The sequence below is a fragment of the Pseudophryne corroboree genome (assembly GCF_028390025.1).
Source record: "Pseudophryne corroboree isolate aPseCor3 chromosome 3 unlocalized genomic scaffold, aPseCor3.hap2 SUPER_3_unloc_83, whole genome shotgun sequence".
Lineage (NCBI taxonomy): Eukaryota > Metazoa > Chordata > Amphibia > Anura > Myobatrachidae > Pseudophryne > Pseudophryne corroboree.
The window spans coordinates 114,437-132,088 of NW_026967578.1; the positions used below are offsets into that span (position 1 = coordinate 114,437).

A 17,652-nucleotide genomic window follows, 5' to 3' on the forward strand; every position below is an offset into this window, starting at 1 on the left:
AGTGACATCACATATCTATAGTAATAATACAGGGACATGACTGGGGAGGTGAGGGGATCTATGAGTGTCACTGTGATATCACCTATATCTATAGTAATAATACATGGACATGACTGGGGAGGTGAGCTGGTCTAAGAGCATGATAGTGACATCACTTATATCTATAATAATAATATGACATGACTGGGGAGGTGCACGTATCTGGGAGTGTCACAGTGACGTCACTTATATCTATAGGAATAATACAGGGACATGACCGGGGAGGTGTGGGTATCTGGGAGTTTTTACAGAGATATTGATGTCTTCTCCATTTTGCAGGGTTACACAATAGTGAAGAAGACATCTGGTGAGTGTGAGACACCCAGCAGCCATCCCCGTGTGTCAGGAGGACTAAGCAGGACGTAGAGCCCCATCACAGTGCCTCCACCTCACTCACTGATACATGAGAGACACAATGACTAGAAGATCCTGGAACTCACCAACAAGATCATTCAGCTGCTGACTGGAGAGGGTGACTGCTGGGAATGGGGCATTACACATTAACACCAGGGGATGTGTCTGGGTGATGACTGGAGAGGTGACTGCTGGGAATGGGACATTATACAGTAACACTAGGGGATGTGTCTGGGTGATGACTGGAGAGGTGACTGATGGGAATGGGACATTATACAGTAACACCAGGGGATGTGTCTGGGTGATGACTGGAGAGGTGACTGCTGGGAATGGGACATTATACAGTAACACCGGGGGATGTGTCTGGGTGGTGACTGGAGAGGTGACTGCTGGGAATGGGGCATTATACAGTAACACCAGGGGATGTGTCTGGGTGATGACTGGAGAGGTGACTGCTGGGAATGGGGCATTATACAGTAACACCGGGGGATGTGTCTGGGTGATGACTGGAGAGGTGACTGCTGGGGAATAGGACATTATACAGTAACACCAGGGGATGTGTCTGGGTGATGACTGGAGAGGTGACTGCTGGGGAATAGGACATTATACAGTAACACCGGGGGACGTGTCTGGGCGATGACTGTATCACTGTGTGTGTCAGGTGCCTATAAGGTGTCAGGATGTCACTGTCTATGTCTCCATGCAGGAGGAGGAGTGTATAGAGGAACACAGGGGTCTGTACAAGGACGTGATGATGGAGAATCACCGGCCCCTCACATCTCTGGGTAAGAGGAGACTGTCATGTATTGTACAGGGGAGAGCAGGTATGGGGGCCCCCTATATACACACATAATATGATAATCACATATATACACTGTACTCAGTCACTGTGTGTCTCCTACAGATGGACCCATTAACAGAGATACCCCAGAGAGATGTCCCCGTCCTCTGTATTCCCAGGATTGTACAGAGGAGAATCACGGGATCCCACAGGAGGATCAGGTAGGTGGGATTTAGGGTCTCCTCAATATACCAAAGTGACCATCACTATATGATCTGTAGAGAAGCTGTGTGTCTTATACACTGATATTATACTGTTTCACCTCAGTCTAGTCTGACTGTATGCAAATGTCATTATAGTGTTTTTTGGTTTTTTTAGGTAGAACGTCTGTCTGATATTAAAATAGAAGATATAGAGGGAGAAGAAGAGACGTATGTGACTGATATAAAGGCAGAAGATATAGAGGGAGAAGAAGAGACATATGTGACTGATATAAAGGCAGAAGATATAGAGGGAAGAGAAGAGACGTATGTGACTGATATAAAGGCAGAAGATATGGAGGGAGAAGAAGAGACGTATGTGACTGATATAAAGGCAGAAGATATAGAGGGAGAAGAAGAGACGTATGTGACTGATATAAAGGCAGAAGATATAGAGGGAGAAGAAGATACGTATGTGACTGATATGAAGGCAGAAGATATAGAGGGAGAAGAAGAGACGTATGTGACTGATATAAAGGCAGAAGATATAGAGGGAGAAGAAGAGACGTATGTGACTGATATAAAGGCAGAAGATATAGAGAGAGAAGAAGAGACGTATGTGACTGATATAAAGGCAGAAGATATAGAGGAAGAAGAAGAGACGTTTGTTACTGATATAAAGGCAGAAGATACAGAGGAAGAAGAAGAGACGTATGTGACTGATATAAAGGCAGAAGATATAAAGAGAGAAGAAGAGACGTATGTGACTGATATAAATGCAGAAGATATAGAGGGAGAAGAAGAGACGTATGTGACTGATATGAAGGCAGAAGATACAGAGGGAGAAGAAGAGACGTATGTGTCTGATATAAAGACAGAAGATACAGAGGGAGAAGAAGAGACGTATGTGACTGATATAAAGGCAGAAGATACAGAGGGAGAAGAAGAGACGTATGTGAGGGGTGATCAGCAGTGTAAGGAGGAGGAAATCCCTACAGATATCAGCACAGGTGAGTAATAAACACTAATTACAGAAAAGAGTCACATATTCTCCTTGCTCAGTCACTACAACAATCTCTTATCCTACACCCTCTGTCAGTACAAACTAATGAGGAATATGTATTTTCCCAGTGGGGAAGTCAGAAGCCATCAGCCCCTATTATACTCCTGCTCTCCCCCTCACATCATGTCACTATGTGTTACCAGCCCAGAGATCTGACCAGTCTCCTCCCCATACTCCCTTGTTTATCTCATACATCAGTAGCCATCAGCCCCTATTGTACTCCTGCTCTCCCCCTCACGTCATGTCACTGTGTGTTACCAGCCATAGATCTGACCAGTCTCCGGCCCACACTCTCTGGTGTATCTTATACATCAGGAGCCATCAGACCCTATTATACTCCTCCTCTCCTCCTCACATCATGTCACTGTGTGTTACCAGCCCAGAGATCTGACCAGTCTCCTCCCCACACTCTCTGGTGTATCTCATACATCAGGAGTCATCCGCCCCTATTATACTCCTGCTCTCCCCTCACATCATGTCACTGTGTGTTACCAGCCTAGATATCTGACCAGTTTCCTCCCCACACTCTCTGGTGTATCTCATACATCAGGAGCCATCAGCCCCTATTATACTCCTGCTCTCACCCTCACATCATGTCACTGTGTGTTACCAGCCCAGAGATCTGACCAGTCTCCCCCCACACTCTCTGGTGTATCTCATACATCAGGAGACATCAGATCCTATTATACTCCTGCTCTCCACCTCACATCATGTCACTGTGTGTTACTAGCCCAGAGATCTGACCAGTCTCCTCCCCACACTCTCTTGTGTATCTCATACATCAGGAGCCATCAGCCCCTATTATACTCCTGCTCTCCCCTCACATCCTGCCACTGACCAGCCCAGAGATCTGACCAGTCTCCTCCCCACACCCTCTGGTGTATCCCATACATCAGGAGACATCAGCCCCTATTATACTCCTGCTCTTCCCTCACATTATGTCACTGTGTGTTACCAGCCCAAATATCTGACCAATGTCCTCCACACTCTCTGGTGTATCTCATACATCAGGAGCCACCAGCCCCTATTATACTCCTGCTCTCCTCCTCACATCATGTCACTGTGTGTTACCAGCCCAGAGATCTGACCAGTCTCCTCCTCACACTCTCTGGTGTATCTCATACATCAGGAGCCATCAGCCCCTATTATACTCCTGCTCTCCCCTCACATCATGCCAGTGACCAGCCCAGAGATCTGACCAGTCTCCTCCCCATACTCTCTGGTGTATCTCATACATCAGGAGACATCAGCCCCTATTATACTCCTGCTCTACCCCTCACATCATGTCACTGTGTGTCACCAGCCCAGAGATCTGACCAGTCTCCTCCCCACACTCTCTGGTGTATATCATACATCAGGAGCCATCAGCCCCTATTATACTCCTGCTCTCCCCCTCACATCATGTCACTGTGTGTTACCAGCCCAGAGATCTGACCAGTCTCCTCCCCACACTCTCTGGTGTATCTCATACATCAGGAGTCTTCAGCCCCTATTATACTCCTGATCTCCCCTTCACATCATATCGCTATGTGTTACTAGCCCAGAGATCTGACCAGTCTCCTCCCCACACTCTCTGGTGTATCTCATACATCAGGAGCCATCAGCCCCTATTATACTCCTGCTCTCCCCCTCACATCATGTCACTGTATGTTACCAGCCCAGAGATCTGACCAGTCTCCTCCCCACACTCTCTGGTGTATCTCATACATCAGGAGACATCAGACCCTTTTATACTCCTGCTCTCCTCCTCACATCATGTCACTGTGTTACCAGCCCAGAGATCTGACCAGTCTCCTCCCCACACTCTCTGGTGTATCTCATACATCAGGACCCATCAGCCCCTATTATACTCCTGCTCTCCCCCTCACATCATGTCACTGTGTGTTACCAGCCCAGAGATTTGACCAGTCTCCTCCCATACTCTCTGGTGTATCTCATACATCAGGAGCCATCAGCCCCTATTATACTCCTGCTCTCCTCCTCACATCATGTCACTGTGTTACCAGCCCAGAGATCTGACCAGTCTCCTCCCCACACTCGCTGGTGTATCTAATACATCAGGAGACATCAGCCCCTATTATACTCCTGCTCTCCCCCTCACATCATGTCACTGTGTGTTACCAGCCCAGAGATCTGACCAGTCTCCTCCACACACTCTCTGGTGTATCTCATACATCAGGAGCCATCAGCCCCTATTATACTCCTGCTCTCCCCCTCACATCATGTCACTGTGTGTTACCAGCCCAGAGATCTGACCAGTCTCCTCCCCACACTCTCTGGTGTATCTCATACATCAGGAGACATCAGACCCTTTTATACTCCTGCTCTCCTCCTCACATCATGTCACTGTGTTACCAGCCCAGAGATCTGACCAGTCTCCTCCCCACAGTCTCTGGTGTATCTCATACATCAGGACCCATCAGCCCCTATTATACTCCTGCTGTCCTCCTCACATCATGTCACTATGTTACCAGCCCAGAGATCTGACCAGTCTCCTCCCCACACTCTCTGGTGTATCTCATACATCAGGAGACATCAGCCCCTATTATACTCCTGCTCTCCCCCTCACATCATGTCACTGTGTTACCAGCCCAGAGATCTGACCAGTCTCCTCCCCACACACTCTGGTGTATCTCATACATCAGGAGACATCAGCCCCTATTATACTCCTGCTCTCCCCCTCACATCATGTCACTGTGTTACCAGCCCAGAGATCTGACCAGTCTCCTCCACACACTCTCTGGTGTACCTCATACATCAGGAGCCATCAGCCCCTATTATACTCCTGCTCTCCCCCTCACATCATGTCGCTGTGTTACCAGCCCAGAGATCTGACCAGTCTCCTCCCCACACTCTCTGGTGTATCTCATACATCAGGAGACATCAGCCTCTATTATACTCCTGCTCTCCCCCTCACATCATATCACTGTATGTTACCAGCCCAGAGATCTGACCAGTCTCCTCCCCACACTCTCTGGTGTATCTCATACATCAGGAGACATCAGCCCCTATTATGCTCCTGCTCTCCCCTCACATCATGTCACTATGTGTTACCAGCCCAGAGATCTGACCAGTCTCCTCCCCACACTCTCTGGTGTATCTCATACATCAGGAGCCATCAGCCCCTATTATGCTCCTGCTCTCCCCTCACATCATGTCACTATGTGCTAGCAGTACCTCTGCCTATGGTATTACATGCCCTGAGAGTGTCACTATTAGCACACGCCGGTCTGTATATAAACTACTTTTCTCTTACGTCCTAGAGGATGCTGGGGTCCATATTAGTACCATGGGGCATAGACGGGCCCACCAGGAGCCACCGGCACCCCAGGAGTCCAACAGTGTGGGCTGGCTCCTACCTCCATGACCCCTTCCTCCAGACTCAGGTTATAAAATGTGCCCGGAGGAGCCGGTCACAGCTAGGGGAGATCTACTGAGCTTCTTTAGTAAATTTTTTTTTAGAGTTTGTTTTATTACAGGGAGGCTGCTGGCAACAGCCTCCCTGCATCGAGGGACTGAGGGGGGGGACACTGGACACTGAGCTCCAGAGGGGATAGATCGCTCCCAGCCGCAGGGGAACGCTCGCCCCAGCAGCATGCCGCCAACCCCTTGCAGAGCTGAAGAGTCATCGGCCCCTGGCAAGCGTGGAGCCGATGTGAAGATGGCGGCAACAGGGTAGGGAGCGTAGTGGCTCCCTTCAAGATCTCCGGTTCACGACGGTACTCGGAGTACAGTGGGGAGGGGGGGGACGAGTCTTCTCACAGCAGCGCGGCTGCAAAGGGGGGGAGAGAGTATGTTTACATGGAAAGGCAAGGCTGCAGGGGTTGTGGTATAATTACATAGGCTTTTAAGCCTATATTAACGGGGTTGCTTTTTAATCCAGTTGGTTACAGGTTGTAGACTTTAAATGTGTGTTATAACCTGACTTGTGATTATTAGTGTAAGCATGGCATGGGGGCCATTTTAACCATGCTTCCTGTTCAATCCTGTTTCTCTTTCAGTTTGGAAGATCCTGTCCTACAACACTTCTCCACCGGAGGCGCAGGGGTGTTAGTGGGAATTTGGGATCAGATTTCATATAGTACTGGCCACGTGCACTGCACTTGCCCAGATATATATATATATATATATATATATATATATATATAGACACACCTTAGTACTATTTTACTGAGTCGTGCAAGTTGTCTGTCTTTGTATATTGTATTGTCTGCATAATGAGTAAGGCACCAGCAAAAACTAAAAAGTAGTTTCACTGCAATGTCTGTAAGAGTGTGTTACCGGATAGGTCTACCACATGTACTGTATGTTTTGTGATTTCAGCTACGAATACGATTTCCGCTCTGGTTTCAAAGCCGGTTTCATTTCCGAACCCTCCATGGGCTATGCTAACAGATGTCATGGCTGGGTTGCAATCAGAATTGCCCGCCGCTCGACAAGAGCGGGAAGCGGCAAGATCTGAGTCTAGGGTGAGACCGCCAGAACTACCGGAGGGGTCTCAGCCTTGCCAAAGGTCCAAGTCCATTTTGGATAGAAGGGTAAAATGTAATTTGTCTTATGATCTACCAGTTTCTGCTATGTTGCATTCTGATGATTCTATGCCTGACCTCACTGCGCAAGATGACGGTGAGGAGGGCGAGGTGGACCAGCAGTCAGATACTGAAGATTTTGACAGCCCAGACATTGATAATCTCATCAGAGCGGTACGTCAGTCTCTGAAGTTTACAGAAACTGAGGAGCCTCTGACAAATGATGAAGTCGTCTTTACTAAACGACAGAGATCTCCAATGTGTTTTCCTGTTTCAGAATCTCTTAATAAGATGGTTAAACAGGGTTTTCTATACCTCGCAGATTTAAGTCCAGTTACCCGTTTCCAGAGTCTGTGACATCTACATGGGAGAATTCGCCATTGGTGGATTCGTCTGTGTCAAAAGTTACGAAGAAATTAACCATACCAGTACCAACTGCTACTACGCTTAAAGACCCTTCAGACCGGGAAATAGAAGCTATGCTAAAATCCATGTATATAGCAGCAGGAGTGTTGCTTAGACCTGGGTTGGTTGGCATTTGGGTAACTAAGGCGCTAATGGTATGGATAACAGAACTCGAGTTTGCCTTACATGACGATCACCTTATACTTCTCGCTGACCAAATCTGTGAAGCTGCTGAGTATCTATGTACAGCTTCTACTGACGTCTGTCAGCTCACTTCTCGCCTTTCATCGTAGCTAGTTACAGCACGACGAGCACTCTGGCTGCGTTCTTGGCAAGCAGAGGCAGAGGTCAAAAGAAGTATAGTGGTGTTACCTTATGGTGGTGAGAAGTTGTTTGGTCCTGAATTGGACAAATGGATTTCTGAGGCCACTGGAGGAAAGTCTGTTTTCCTACCATTGCCTCCAACGGTACCTAGACGGAAATACTCTGGCCCGGCGTTCAAATCCTTTAGACCTCAGCCCTTTCGAGGCAGAGGTAAAGGAACAGCCACGCCTGGTAGAAGAGCATGTGGTTTCCAACAAACCAACACCAGTCGTCAGGATGCTAAGGTCACCGACAAGCCAGTGCTATGACGGGATCCCAGCCCATCTCAGATCTCCAACTGTGGGAGCATGCCTTCAGACGTTCCATTTGGTGTGGTTCCAGACATCCACAGATGGGTGGATCCACAATTTAGTGTTAAAGGTTACAAAATAGAGTTCGACTGTCTCCCGCCACTGCGGTTTTTCAAGACAGGACTGCCTCTGTTGGACGACAAGAGGGCGGTTCTGCAAATTGCCATTCAGTCCCTGCTGGATTCAGCAATTTTGATTCCGGTCCCTGTACAACAACAAGGCCAGGGTTATTATTCCAGTCTGTTTGTGGTACCAAAGCCGGATGGCTCCGTCAGGCCAATATTGAACTTAAAGGGTCTCAATCAGTACGTCACTCACTACAGATTCAAGATGGAATCTCTGCGGTCAGTAATTGCAGGTTTAGAGCCACAGGAATTCATGGTTACGCTAGATCTCAAGGATGCGTACTTAAACATTCCGATTTGGCCACCTCATCAGAGGTTCTTGCGTTTCGCAATACGGCAGAACCATAACCAGTTTCAGGCTCTACCGTTTGGCTTCTCGTCAGCTCTTCGGGTATTCACCAAAGTGATGTCTGTGATGATAGCTCATCTCAGATCCCTGGGAGTAATAATAGTTCCGTACTTGGACGATCTGCTCATCAAAGCTCCGTCTTAACAGATGCTCCTCCAACATGTGTTGCTAACGTACAATGTACTAGTTCAGCACGGTTGTATTGTCAACTTCGAGAAATCACATCTAATTCCGTCTCAACGACTTCAATTACTAGGTATGATTCTCGATACGGTAAATCTAAGAATTTACCTACCAGAACAGAAAGTACAGATTATTCGTCATCTGGTACAATTAGTGCTCAAGCCACTCACAGTCTCGGTACATTTGTGCATTCGCCTCTTAGGCACAATGGTGGCGCTTCAGTTCGGAAGATTTCACTCACATCCTTTTCAACTGGATGTGCTCGCACAGTGGACATGATCTCTCAGTGTTACCTAAATGTATGCACAGGTGATGTTATATTACTGCACAGCCCATGTCACCTCTAGTAATACCACATGATCTCATTGTTACATAAATGTATGCACAGGTGATGTTATATTACTGCACAGCCCATGTCACCTCTAGTAATCCCACATGATCTCTCAGTGTTACCTAAATGTATGCACAGGCAATGTTATATTACTGCACAGCCCATGTCACCTCTAGTAATCCCACATGATCTCAGTGTTACCTAAATGTATGCACAGGTGATGTTATATTACTGCACAGCCCATGTCACCTCTGGTAATACCACATGATCTCAGTGTTACCTAAATGTATGCACAGGTGATGTTATATTACTGCACAGCCCATGTCACCTCTAGTAATCCCACATGATCTCTCAGTGTTACCTAAATGTATGCAGAGGTGATGTTATATTACTGCACAGCCCATGTCACCTCTAGTAATCCCACATGATCTCAGTGTTACCTAAATGTATGCACAGGTGATGTTATATTACTGCACAGCCCATGTCACCTCTAGTAATCCCACATGATCTCTCAGTGTTACCTAAATGTATGCACAGGCGATGTTATATTACTGCACAGCCCATGTCACCTCTAGTAATCCCACATGATCTCAGTGTTACCTAAATGTATGCACAGGTGATGTTATATTACTGCACAGCCCATGTCGCCTCTAGTAATCCCACATTATCTCTCAGTGTTACCTAAATGTATGCACAGGTGATGTTATATTACTGCACAGCACATGTCACCTCTAGTAATACCACATGATCTCAGTGTTACCTAAATGTATGCACAGGTGATGTTATATTACTGCACAGCCCATGTCATCTCTAGTAATCCCACATGATCTTTCAGTATTACCTAAATGTATGCACAGGCGATGTTATATTACTGCACAGCCCGTGTCACCTCTAGTAATCCCACATGATCTCAGTGTTACCTAAATGTATGCACAGGAGATGTTATATTACTGCACAGCCCATGTCACCTCTAGTAATCCCACATGATCTCAGTGTTACCTAAATGTATGCACAGGCGATGTTATATTACTGCACAGCCCATGTCACCTCTAGTGATCCCACATGGTCTCAGTGTTATCTAAATGTATGCACAGGCAATGTTATATTACTGCACAGCCCATGTCACCTCTAGTAATCCCACATGATCTCTCAGTGTTACCTAAATGTATGCACAGGCGATGTTATATTACTGCACAGCCCATGTCACCTCTAGTAATCCCACATGATCTCAGTGTTACCTAAATGTATGCACATGTGATGTTATATTACTGCACAGCCCATGTCACCTCTAGTAATCCCACATGATCTCTCAGTGTTACCTAAATGTATGCACAGGCGATGTTATATTACTGCACAGCCCATGTCACCTCTAGTAATCCCACATGATCTCAGTGTTACCTAAATGTATGCACAGGCAATGTTATATTACTGTACAGCCCATGTCACCTCTAGTAATCCCACATGATCTCTCAGTGTTACCTAAATGTATGCACAGGTAATGTTATATTACTGCACAGCCCATGTCATCTCTAGTAATCCCACATGATCTCAGTGTTACCTAAATGTATGCACAGGATATGTTATATTACTGCACAGCCCATGTCACCTCTAGTAATCCCACATGTTCTCTCAGTGTTACCTAAATGTATGCACTGGCGATGTTATATTACTGCACAGCCCATGTCACCTCTAGTAATCCCACATGATCTCTCAGTGTTACCTAAATGTATGCACAGGCGATGTTATATTACTGCACAGCCCATGTCACCTCAAGTAATCCCACATGATCTCTCAGTGTTACCTAAATGTATGCACAGGTGATGTAATATTACTGCACAGCCCATGTCACCTCTAGTAATACCACATGATCTCTCAGTGTTACCTAAATGTATGCACAGGTAATGTTATATTACTGCACAGCCCATGTCATCTCTAGTAATCCCACATGATCTCAGTGTTACCTAAATGTATGCACAGGAGATGTTATATTACTGCACAGCCCATGTCACCTCTAGTAATCCCACATGTTCTCTCAGTGTTACCTAAATGTATGCACAGGCGATGTTATATTACTGCACAGCCCATGTCACCTCTAGTAATCCCACATGATCTCTCAGTGTTACCTAAATGTATGCACAGGTAATGTTATATTACTGCACAGCCCATGTCATCTCTAGTAATCCCACATGATCTCAGTGTTACCTAAATGTATGCACAGGTGATGTTATATTACTGCACAGCCCATGTCACCTCTAGTAATCCCACATGATCTCTCAGTGTTACCTAAATGTATGCACAGGAGATGTTATATTACTGCACAGCCCATGTCACCTCTAGCAATCCCACATGATCTCAGTGTTACCTAAATGTATGCACAGGAGATGTTATATTACTGCACAGCCCATGTCACCTCTAGTAATCCCACATGTTCTCTCAGTGTTACCTAAATGTATGCACAGGCGATGTTATATTACTGCACAGCCCATGTCACCTCTAGTAATCCCACATGATCTCTCAGTGTTACCTAAATGTATGCACAGGCGATGTTATATTACTGCACAGCCCATGTCGCCTCTAGTAATCCCACATGATCTCAGTGTTACCTAAATGTATGCACAGGTGATGTTATATTACTGCACAGCCCATGTCATCTCTAGTAATCCCACATGATCTTTCAGTGTTACCTAAATGTATGCACAGGAGATGTTATATTACTGCACAGCCCATGTCATCTCTAGTAATCCCACATGATCTCTCAGTGTTACCTAAATGTATGCACAGGTGATGTTATATTACTGCACAGCCCATGTCACCTCTAGTAATCCTACATGATCTCTCAGTGTTACCTAAATGTATGCACAGGTGATGTTATATTACTACACAGCCCATGTCACCTCTAGTAATCCCACATGATCTCAGTGTTACCTAAATGTATGCACAGGCGATGTTATATTACTGCACAGCCCATGTGACCTCTAGTAATCCCACATGATCTCTCAGTGTTACCTAAATGTATGCACAGGCGATGTTATATTACTGCACAGCCCATGTCACCTCTAGTAATCCCACATGATCTCAGTGTTATGTAAATGTATGCACAGGCGATGTTATATTACTGCACAGCCCATATCACCTCTAGTAATCCCACATGATCTCAGTGTTACCTAAATGTATGCACAGGAGATGTTATATTACTGCACAGCCCATGTCACCTCTAGTAATCCCACATGTTCTCTCAGTGTTACCTAAATGTATGCACAGGCGATGTTATATTACTGCACAGCCCATGTCACCTCTAGTAATCCCACATGATCTCTCAGTGTTACCTAAATGTATGCACAGGCGATGTTATATTACTGCACAACCCATGTCATCTCTTGTAATCCCACATGATCTCTCAGTGTTACCTAAATGTATGCACAGGTGATGTAATATCACTGCACAGCCCATGTCACCTCTAGTAATCCTACATGATCTCTCAGCGTTACCTAAATGTATGCACAGGCAATGTTATATTACTGCACAGCCCATGTCACCTCTAGTAATCCCACATGATCTCAGTGTTACCTAAATGTATGCACAGGCGATGTTATATTACTGCACAGCCCATGTCACCTCTAGTAATCCCACATGTTCTCTCTGCGTTACCTAAATGTATGCACAGGAGATGTTATATTACTGCACAGCCCATGTCACCTCTAGTAATCCCACATGATCTCAGTGTTACCTAAATGTATGCACAGGCGATGTTATATTACTGCACAGCCCATGTCACCTCTAGTAATACCACATGATCTCTCAGTGTTACCTAAATGTATGCACAGGCGATGTTATATTACTGCACAGCCCATGTCATCTCTAGTAATCCCACATGATCTCTCAGTGTTACCTAAATGTATGCACAGGAGATGTTATATTACTGCACAGCCCATGTCACCTCTAGTAATCCCACATGTTCTCTCAGTGTTACCTAAATGTATGCACAGGCGATGTTATATTACTGCACAGCCCATGTCATCTCTAGTAATCCCACATGATCTCAGTGTTACCTAAATGTATGCACAGGAGATGTTATATTACTGCACAGCCCATGTCACCTCTAGTAATCCCACATGTTCTCTCAGTGTTACCTAAATGTATGCACAGGCGATGTTATATTACTGCACAGCCCATGTCACCTCTAGTAATCCCACATGATCTCTCAGTGTTACCTAAATGTATGCACAGGCGATGTTATATTACTGCACAGCCCATGTCATCTCTTGTAATCCCACATGATCTCTCAGTGTTACCTAAATGTATGCACAGGTGATGTAATATTACTGCACAGCCCATGTCACCTCTAGTAATCCTACATGATCTCTCAGCGTTACCTAAATGTATGCACAGGCAATGTTATATTACTGCACAGCCCATGTCACCTCTAGTAATCCCACATGATCTCAGTGTTACCTAAATGTATGCACAGGCGATGTTATATTACTGCACAGCCCATGTCACCTCTAGTAATCCCACATGTTCTCTCTGCGTTACCTAAATGTATGCACAGGCGATGTTATATTACTGCACAGCCCATGTCACCTCTAGTAATCCCACATGATCTCTCAGTGTTACCTAAATGTATGCACAGGCGGTGTTATATTACTGCACAGCCCATGTCACCTCTAGCAATCCCACATGATCTCAGTGTTACCTAAATGTATGCACAGGTGATGTTATATTACTGCACAGCCCATATCACCTCTAGTAATCCCATATGATCTCTCAGTGTTACCTAAATGTATGCACAGGCGATGTTATATTACTGCACAGCCCGTGTCACCTCTAGTAATCCCATATGATCTCTCAGTGTTACCTAAATGTATGCACAGGCGATGTTATATTACTGCACAGTCCATGTCACCTCTAGTAATCCCACATGATCTCAGTGTTACCAAAATGTATGCACAGGCGATGTTATATTACTACACAGCCCATATCACCTCTAGTAATCCCACATGATCTCAGTGTTATGTAAATGTATGCACAGGCGATGTTATATTACTGCACAGCCCATATCACCTCTAGTAATCCCACATGATCTCAGTGTTACCTAAATGTATGCACATGTGATGTTATATTACTGTACAGCCCATGTCACCTCTAGTAATCCCACATGATCTCTCAGTGTTACCTAAATGTATGCACAGGTAATGTTATATTACTGCACAGCCCATGTCATCTCTAGTAATCCCACATGATCTCAGTGTTACCTAAATGTATGCACAGGAGATGTTATATTACTGCACAGCCCATGTCACCTCTAGTAATCCTACATGATCTCTCAGTGTTACCTAAATGTATGCACAGGTGATGTTATATTACTACACAGCCCATGTCACCTCTAGTAATCCCACATGATCTCAGTGTTACCTAAATGTATGCACAGGCGATGTTATATTACTGCACAGCCCATGTGACCTCTAGTAATCCCACATGATCTCTCAGTGTTACCTAAATGTATGCACAGGCGATGTTATATTACTGCACAGCCCATGTCACCTCTAGTAATCCCACATGATCTCAGTGTTATGTAAATGTATGCACAGGCGATGTTATATTACTGCACAGCCCATATCACCTCTAGTAATCCCACATGATCTCAGTGTTACCTAAATGTATGCACAGGAGATGTTATATTACTGCACAGCCCATGTCACCTCTAGTAATCCCACATGTTCTCTCAGTGTTACCTAAATGTATGCACAGGCGATGTTATATTACTGCACAGCCCATGTCACCTCTAGTAATCCCACATGATCTCTCAGTGTTACCTAAATGTATGCACAGGCGATGTTATATTACTGCACAACCCATGTCATCTCTTGTAATCCCACATGATCTCTCAGTGTTACCTAAATGTATGCACAGGTGATGTAATATCACTGCACAGCCCATGTCACCTCTAGTAATCCTACATGATCTCTCAGCGTTACCTAAATGTATGCACAGGCAATGTTATATTACTGCACAGCCCATGTCACCTCTAGTAATCCCACATGATCTCAGTGTTACCTAAATGTATGCACAGGCGATGTTATATTACTGCACAGCCCATGTCACCTCTAGTAATCCCACATGTTCTCTCTGCGTTACCTAAATGTATGCACAGGAGATGTTATATTACTGCACAGCCCATGTCACCTCTAGTAATCCCACATGATCTCAGTGTTACCTAAATGTATGCACAGGCGATGTTATATTACTGCACAGCCCATGTCACCTCTAGTAATACCACATGATCTCTCAGTGTTACCTAAATGTATGCACAGGCGATGTTATATTACTGCACAGCCCATGTCATCTCTAGTAATCCCACATGATCTCTCAGTGTTACCTAAATGTATGCACAGGAGATGTTATATTACTGCACAGCCCATGTCACCTCTAGTAATCCCACATGTTCTCTCAGTGTTACCTAAATGTATGCACAGGCGATGTTATATTACTGCACAGCCCATGTCATCTCTAGTAATCCCACATGATCTCAGTGTTACCTAAATGTATGCACAGGAGATGTTATATTACTGCACAGCCCATGTCACCTCTAGTAATCCCACATGTTCTCTCAGTGTTACCTAAATGTATGCACAGGCGATGTTATATTACTGCACAGCCCATGTCACCTCTAGTAATCCCACATGATCTCTCAGTGTTACCTAAATGTATGCACAGGCGATGTTATATTACTGCACAGCCCATGTCATCTCTTGTAATCCCACATGATCTCTCAGTGTTACCTAAATGTATGCACAGGTGATGTAATATTACTGCACAGCCCATGTCACCTCTAGTAATCCTACATGATCTCTCAGCGTTACCTAAATGTATGCACAGGCAATGTTATATTACTGCACAGCCCATGTCACCTCTAGTAATCCCACATGATCTCAGTGTTACCTAAATGTATGCACAGGCGATGTTATATTACTGCACAGCCCATGTCACCTCTAGTAATCCCACATGTTCTCTCTGCGTTACCTAAATGTATGCACAGGCGATGTTATATTACTGCACAGCCCATGTCACCTCTAGTAATCCCACATGATCTCTCAGTGTTACCTAAATGTATGCACAGGCGGTGTTATATTACTGCACAGCCCATGTCACCTCTAGCAATCCCACATGATCTCAGTGTTACCTAAATGTATGCACAGGTGATGTTATATTACTGCACAGCCCATATCACCTCTAGTAATCCCATATGATCTCTCAGTGTTACCTAAATGTATGCACAGGCGATGTTATATTACTGCACAGCCCGTGTCACCTCTAGTAATCCCATATGATCTCTCAGTGTTACCTAAATGTATGCACAGGCGATGTTATATTACTGCACAGTCCATGTCACCTCTAGTAATCCCACATGATCTCAGTGTTACCAAAATGTATGCACAGGCGATGTTATATTACTACACAGCCCATATCACCTCTAGTAATCCCACATGATCTCAGTGTTATGTAAATGTATGCACAGGCGATGTTATATTACTGCACAGCCCATATCACCTCTAGTAATCCCACATGATCTCAGTGTTACCTAAATGTATGCACATGTGATGTTATATTACTGTACAGCCCATGTCACCTCTAGTAATCCCACATGATCTCTCAGTGTTACCTAAATGTATGCACAGGTAATGTTATATTACTGCACAGCCCATGTCATCTCTAGTAATCCCACATGATCTCAGTGTTACCTAAATGTATGCACAGGAGATGTTATATTACTGCACAGCCCATGTCACCTCTAGTAATCCCACATGTTCTCTCAGTGTTACCTAAATGTATGCACAGGCGATGTTATATTACTGCACAGCCCATGTCACCTCTAGTAATCCCACATGATCTCTCAGTGTTACCTAAATGTATGCACAGGCGATGTTATATTACTGCACAACCCATGTCATCTCTTGTAATCCCACATGATCTCTCAGTGTTACCTAAATGTATGCACAGGTGATGTAATATCACTGCACAGCCCATGTCACCTCTAGTAATCCTACATGATCTCTCAGCGTTACCTAAATGTATGCACAGGCAATGTTATATTACTGCACAGCCCATGTCACCTCTAGTAATCCCACATGATCTCAGTGTTACCTAAATGTATGCACAGGCGATGTTATATTACTGCACAGCCCATGTCACCTCTAGTAATCCCACATGTTCTCTCTGCGTTACCTAAATGTATGCACAGGAGATGTTATATTACTGCACAGCCCATGTCACCTCTAGTAATCCCACATGATCTCAGTGTTACCTAAATGTATGCACAGGCGATGTTATATTACTGCACAGCCCATGTCACCTCTAGTAATACCACATGATCTCTCAGTGTTACCTAAATGTATGCACAGGCGATGTTATATTACTGCACAGCCCATGTCATCTCTAGTAATCCCACATGATCTCTCAGTGTTACCTAAATGTATGCACAGGAGATGTTATATTACTGCACAGCCCATGTCACCTCTAGTAATCCCACATGTTCTCTCAGTGTTACCTAAATGTATGCACAGGCGATGTTATATTACTGCACAGCCCATGTCATCTCTAGTAATCCCACATGATCTCAGT

General features: G+C 44.9%; 1 protein-coding gene across 1 annotated transcript in view; it reads left to right on the forward strand.

Annotated features, from left to right (window-relative positions):
* The first annotated feature begins 321 nt into the window (after positions 1-321).
* Positions 322-17,652, forward strand: part of LOC134984817 (zinc finger protein 585A-like) — a 158,231-nt gene continuing 140,900 nt past the window's right edge. The window contains exons 1-4 of the mRNA XM_063950296.1: positions 322-511; positions 1,100-1,178; positions 1,298-1,395; positions 1,553-2,384. Coding sequence (XP_063806366.1) covers positions 1,145-1,178; positions 1,298-1,395; positions 1,553-2,384 — 964 coding nt within the window. The 5' untranslated portion in view covers positions 322-511; positions 1,100-1,144. The remainder of the gene's footprint in view (positions 512-1,099; positions 1,179-1,297; positions 1,396-1,552; positions 2,385-17,652) is intronic.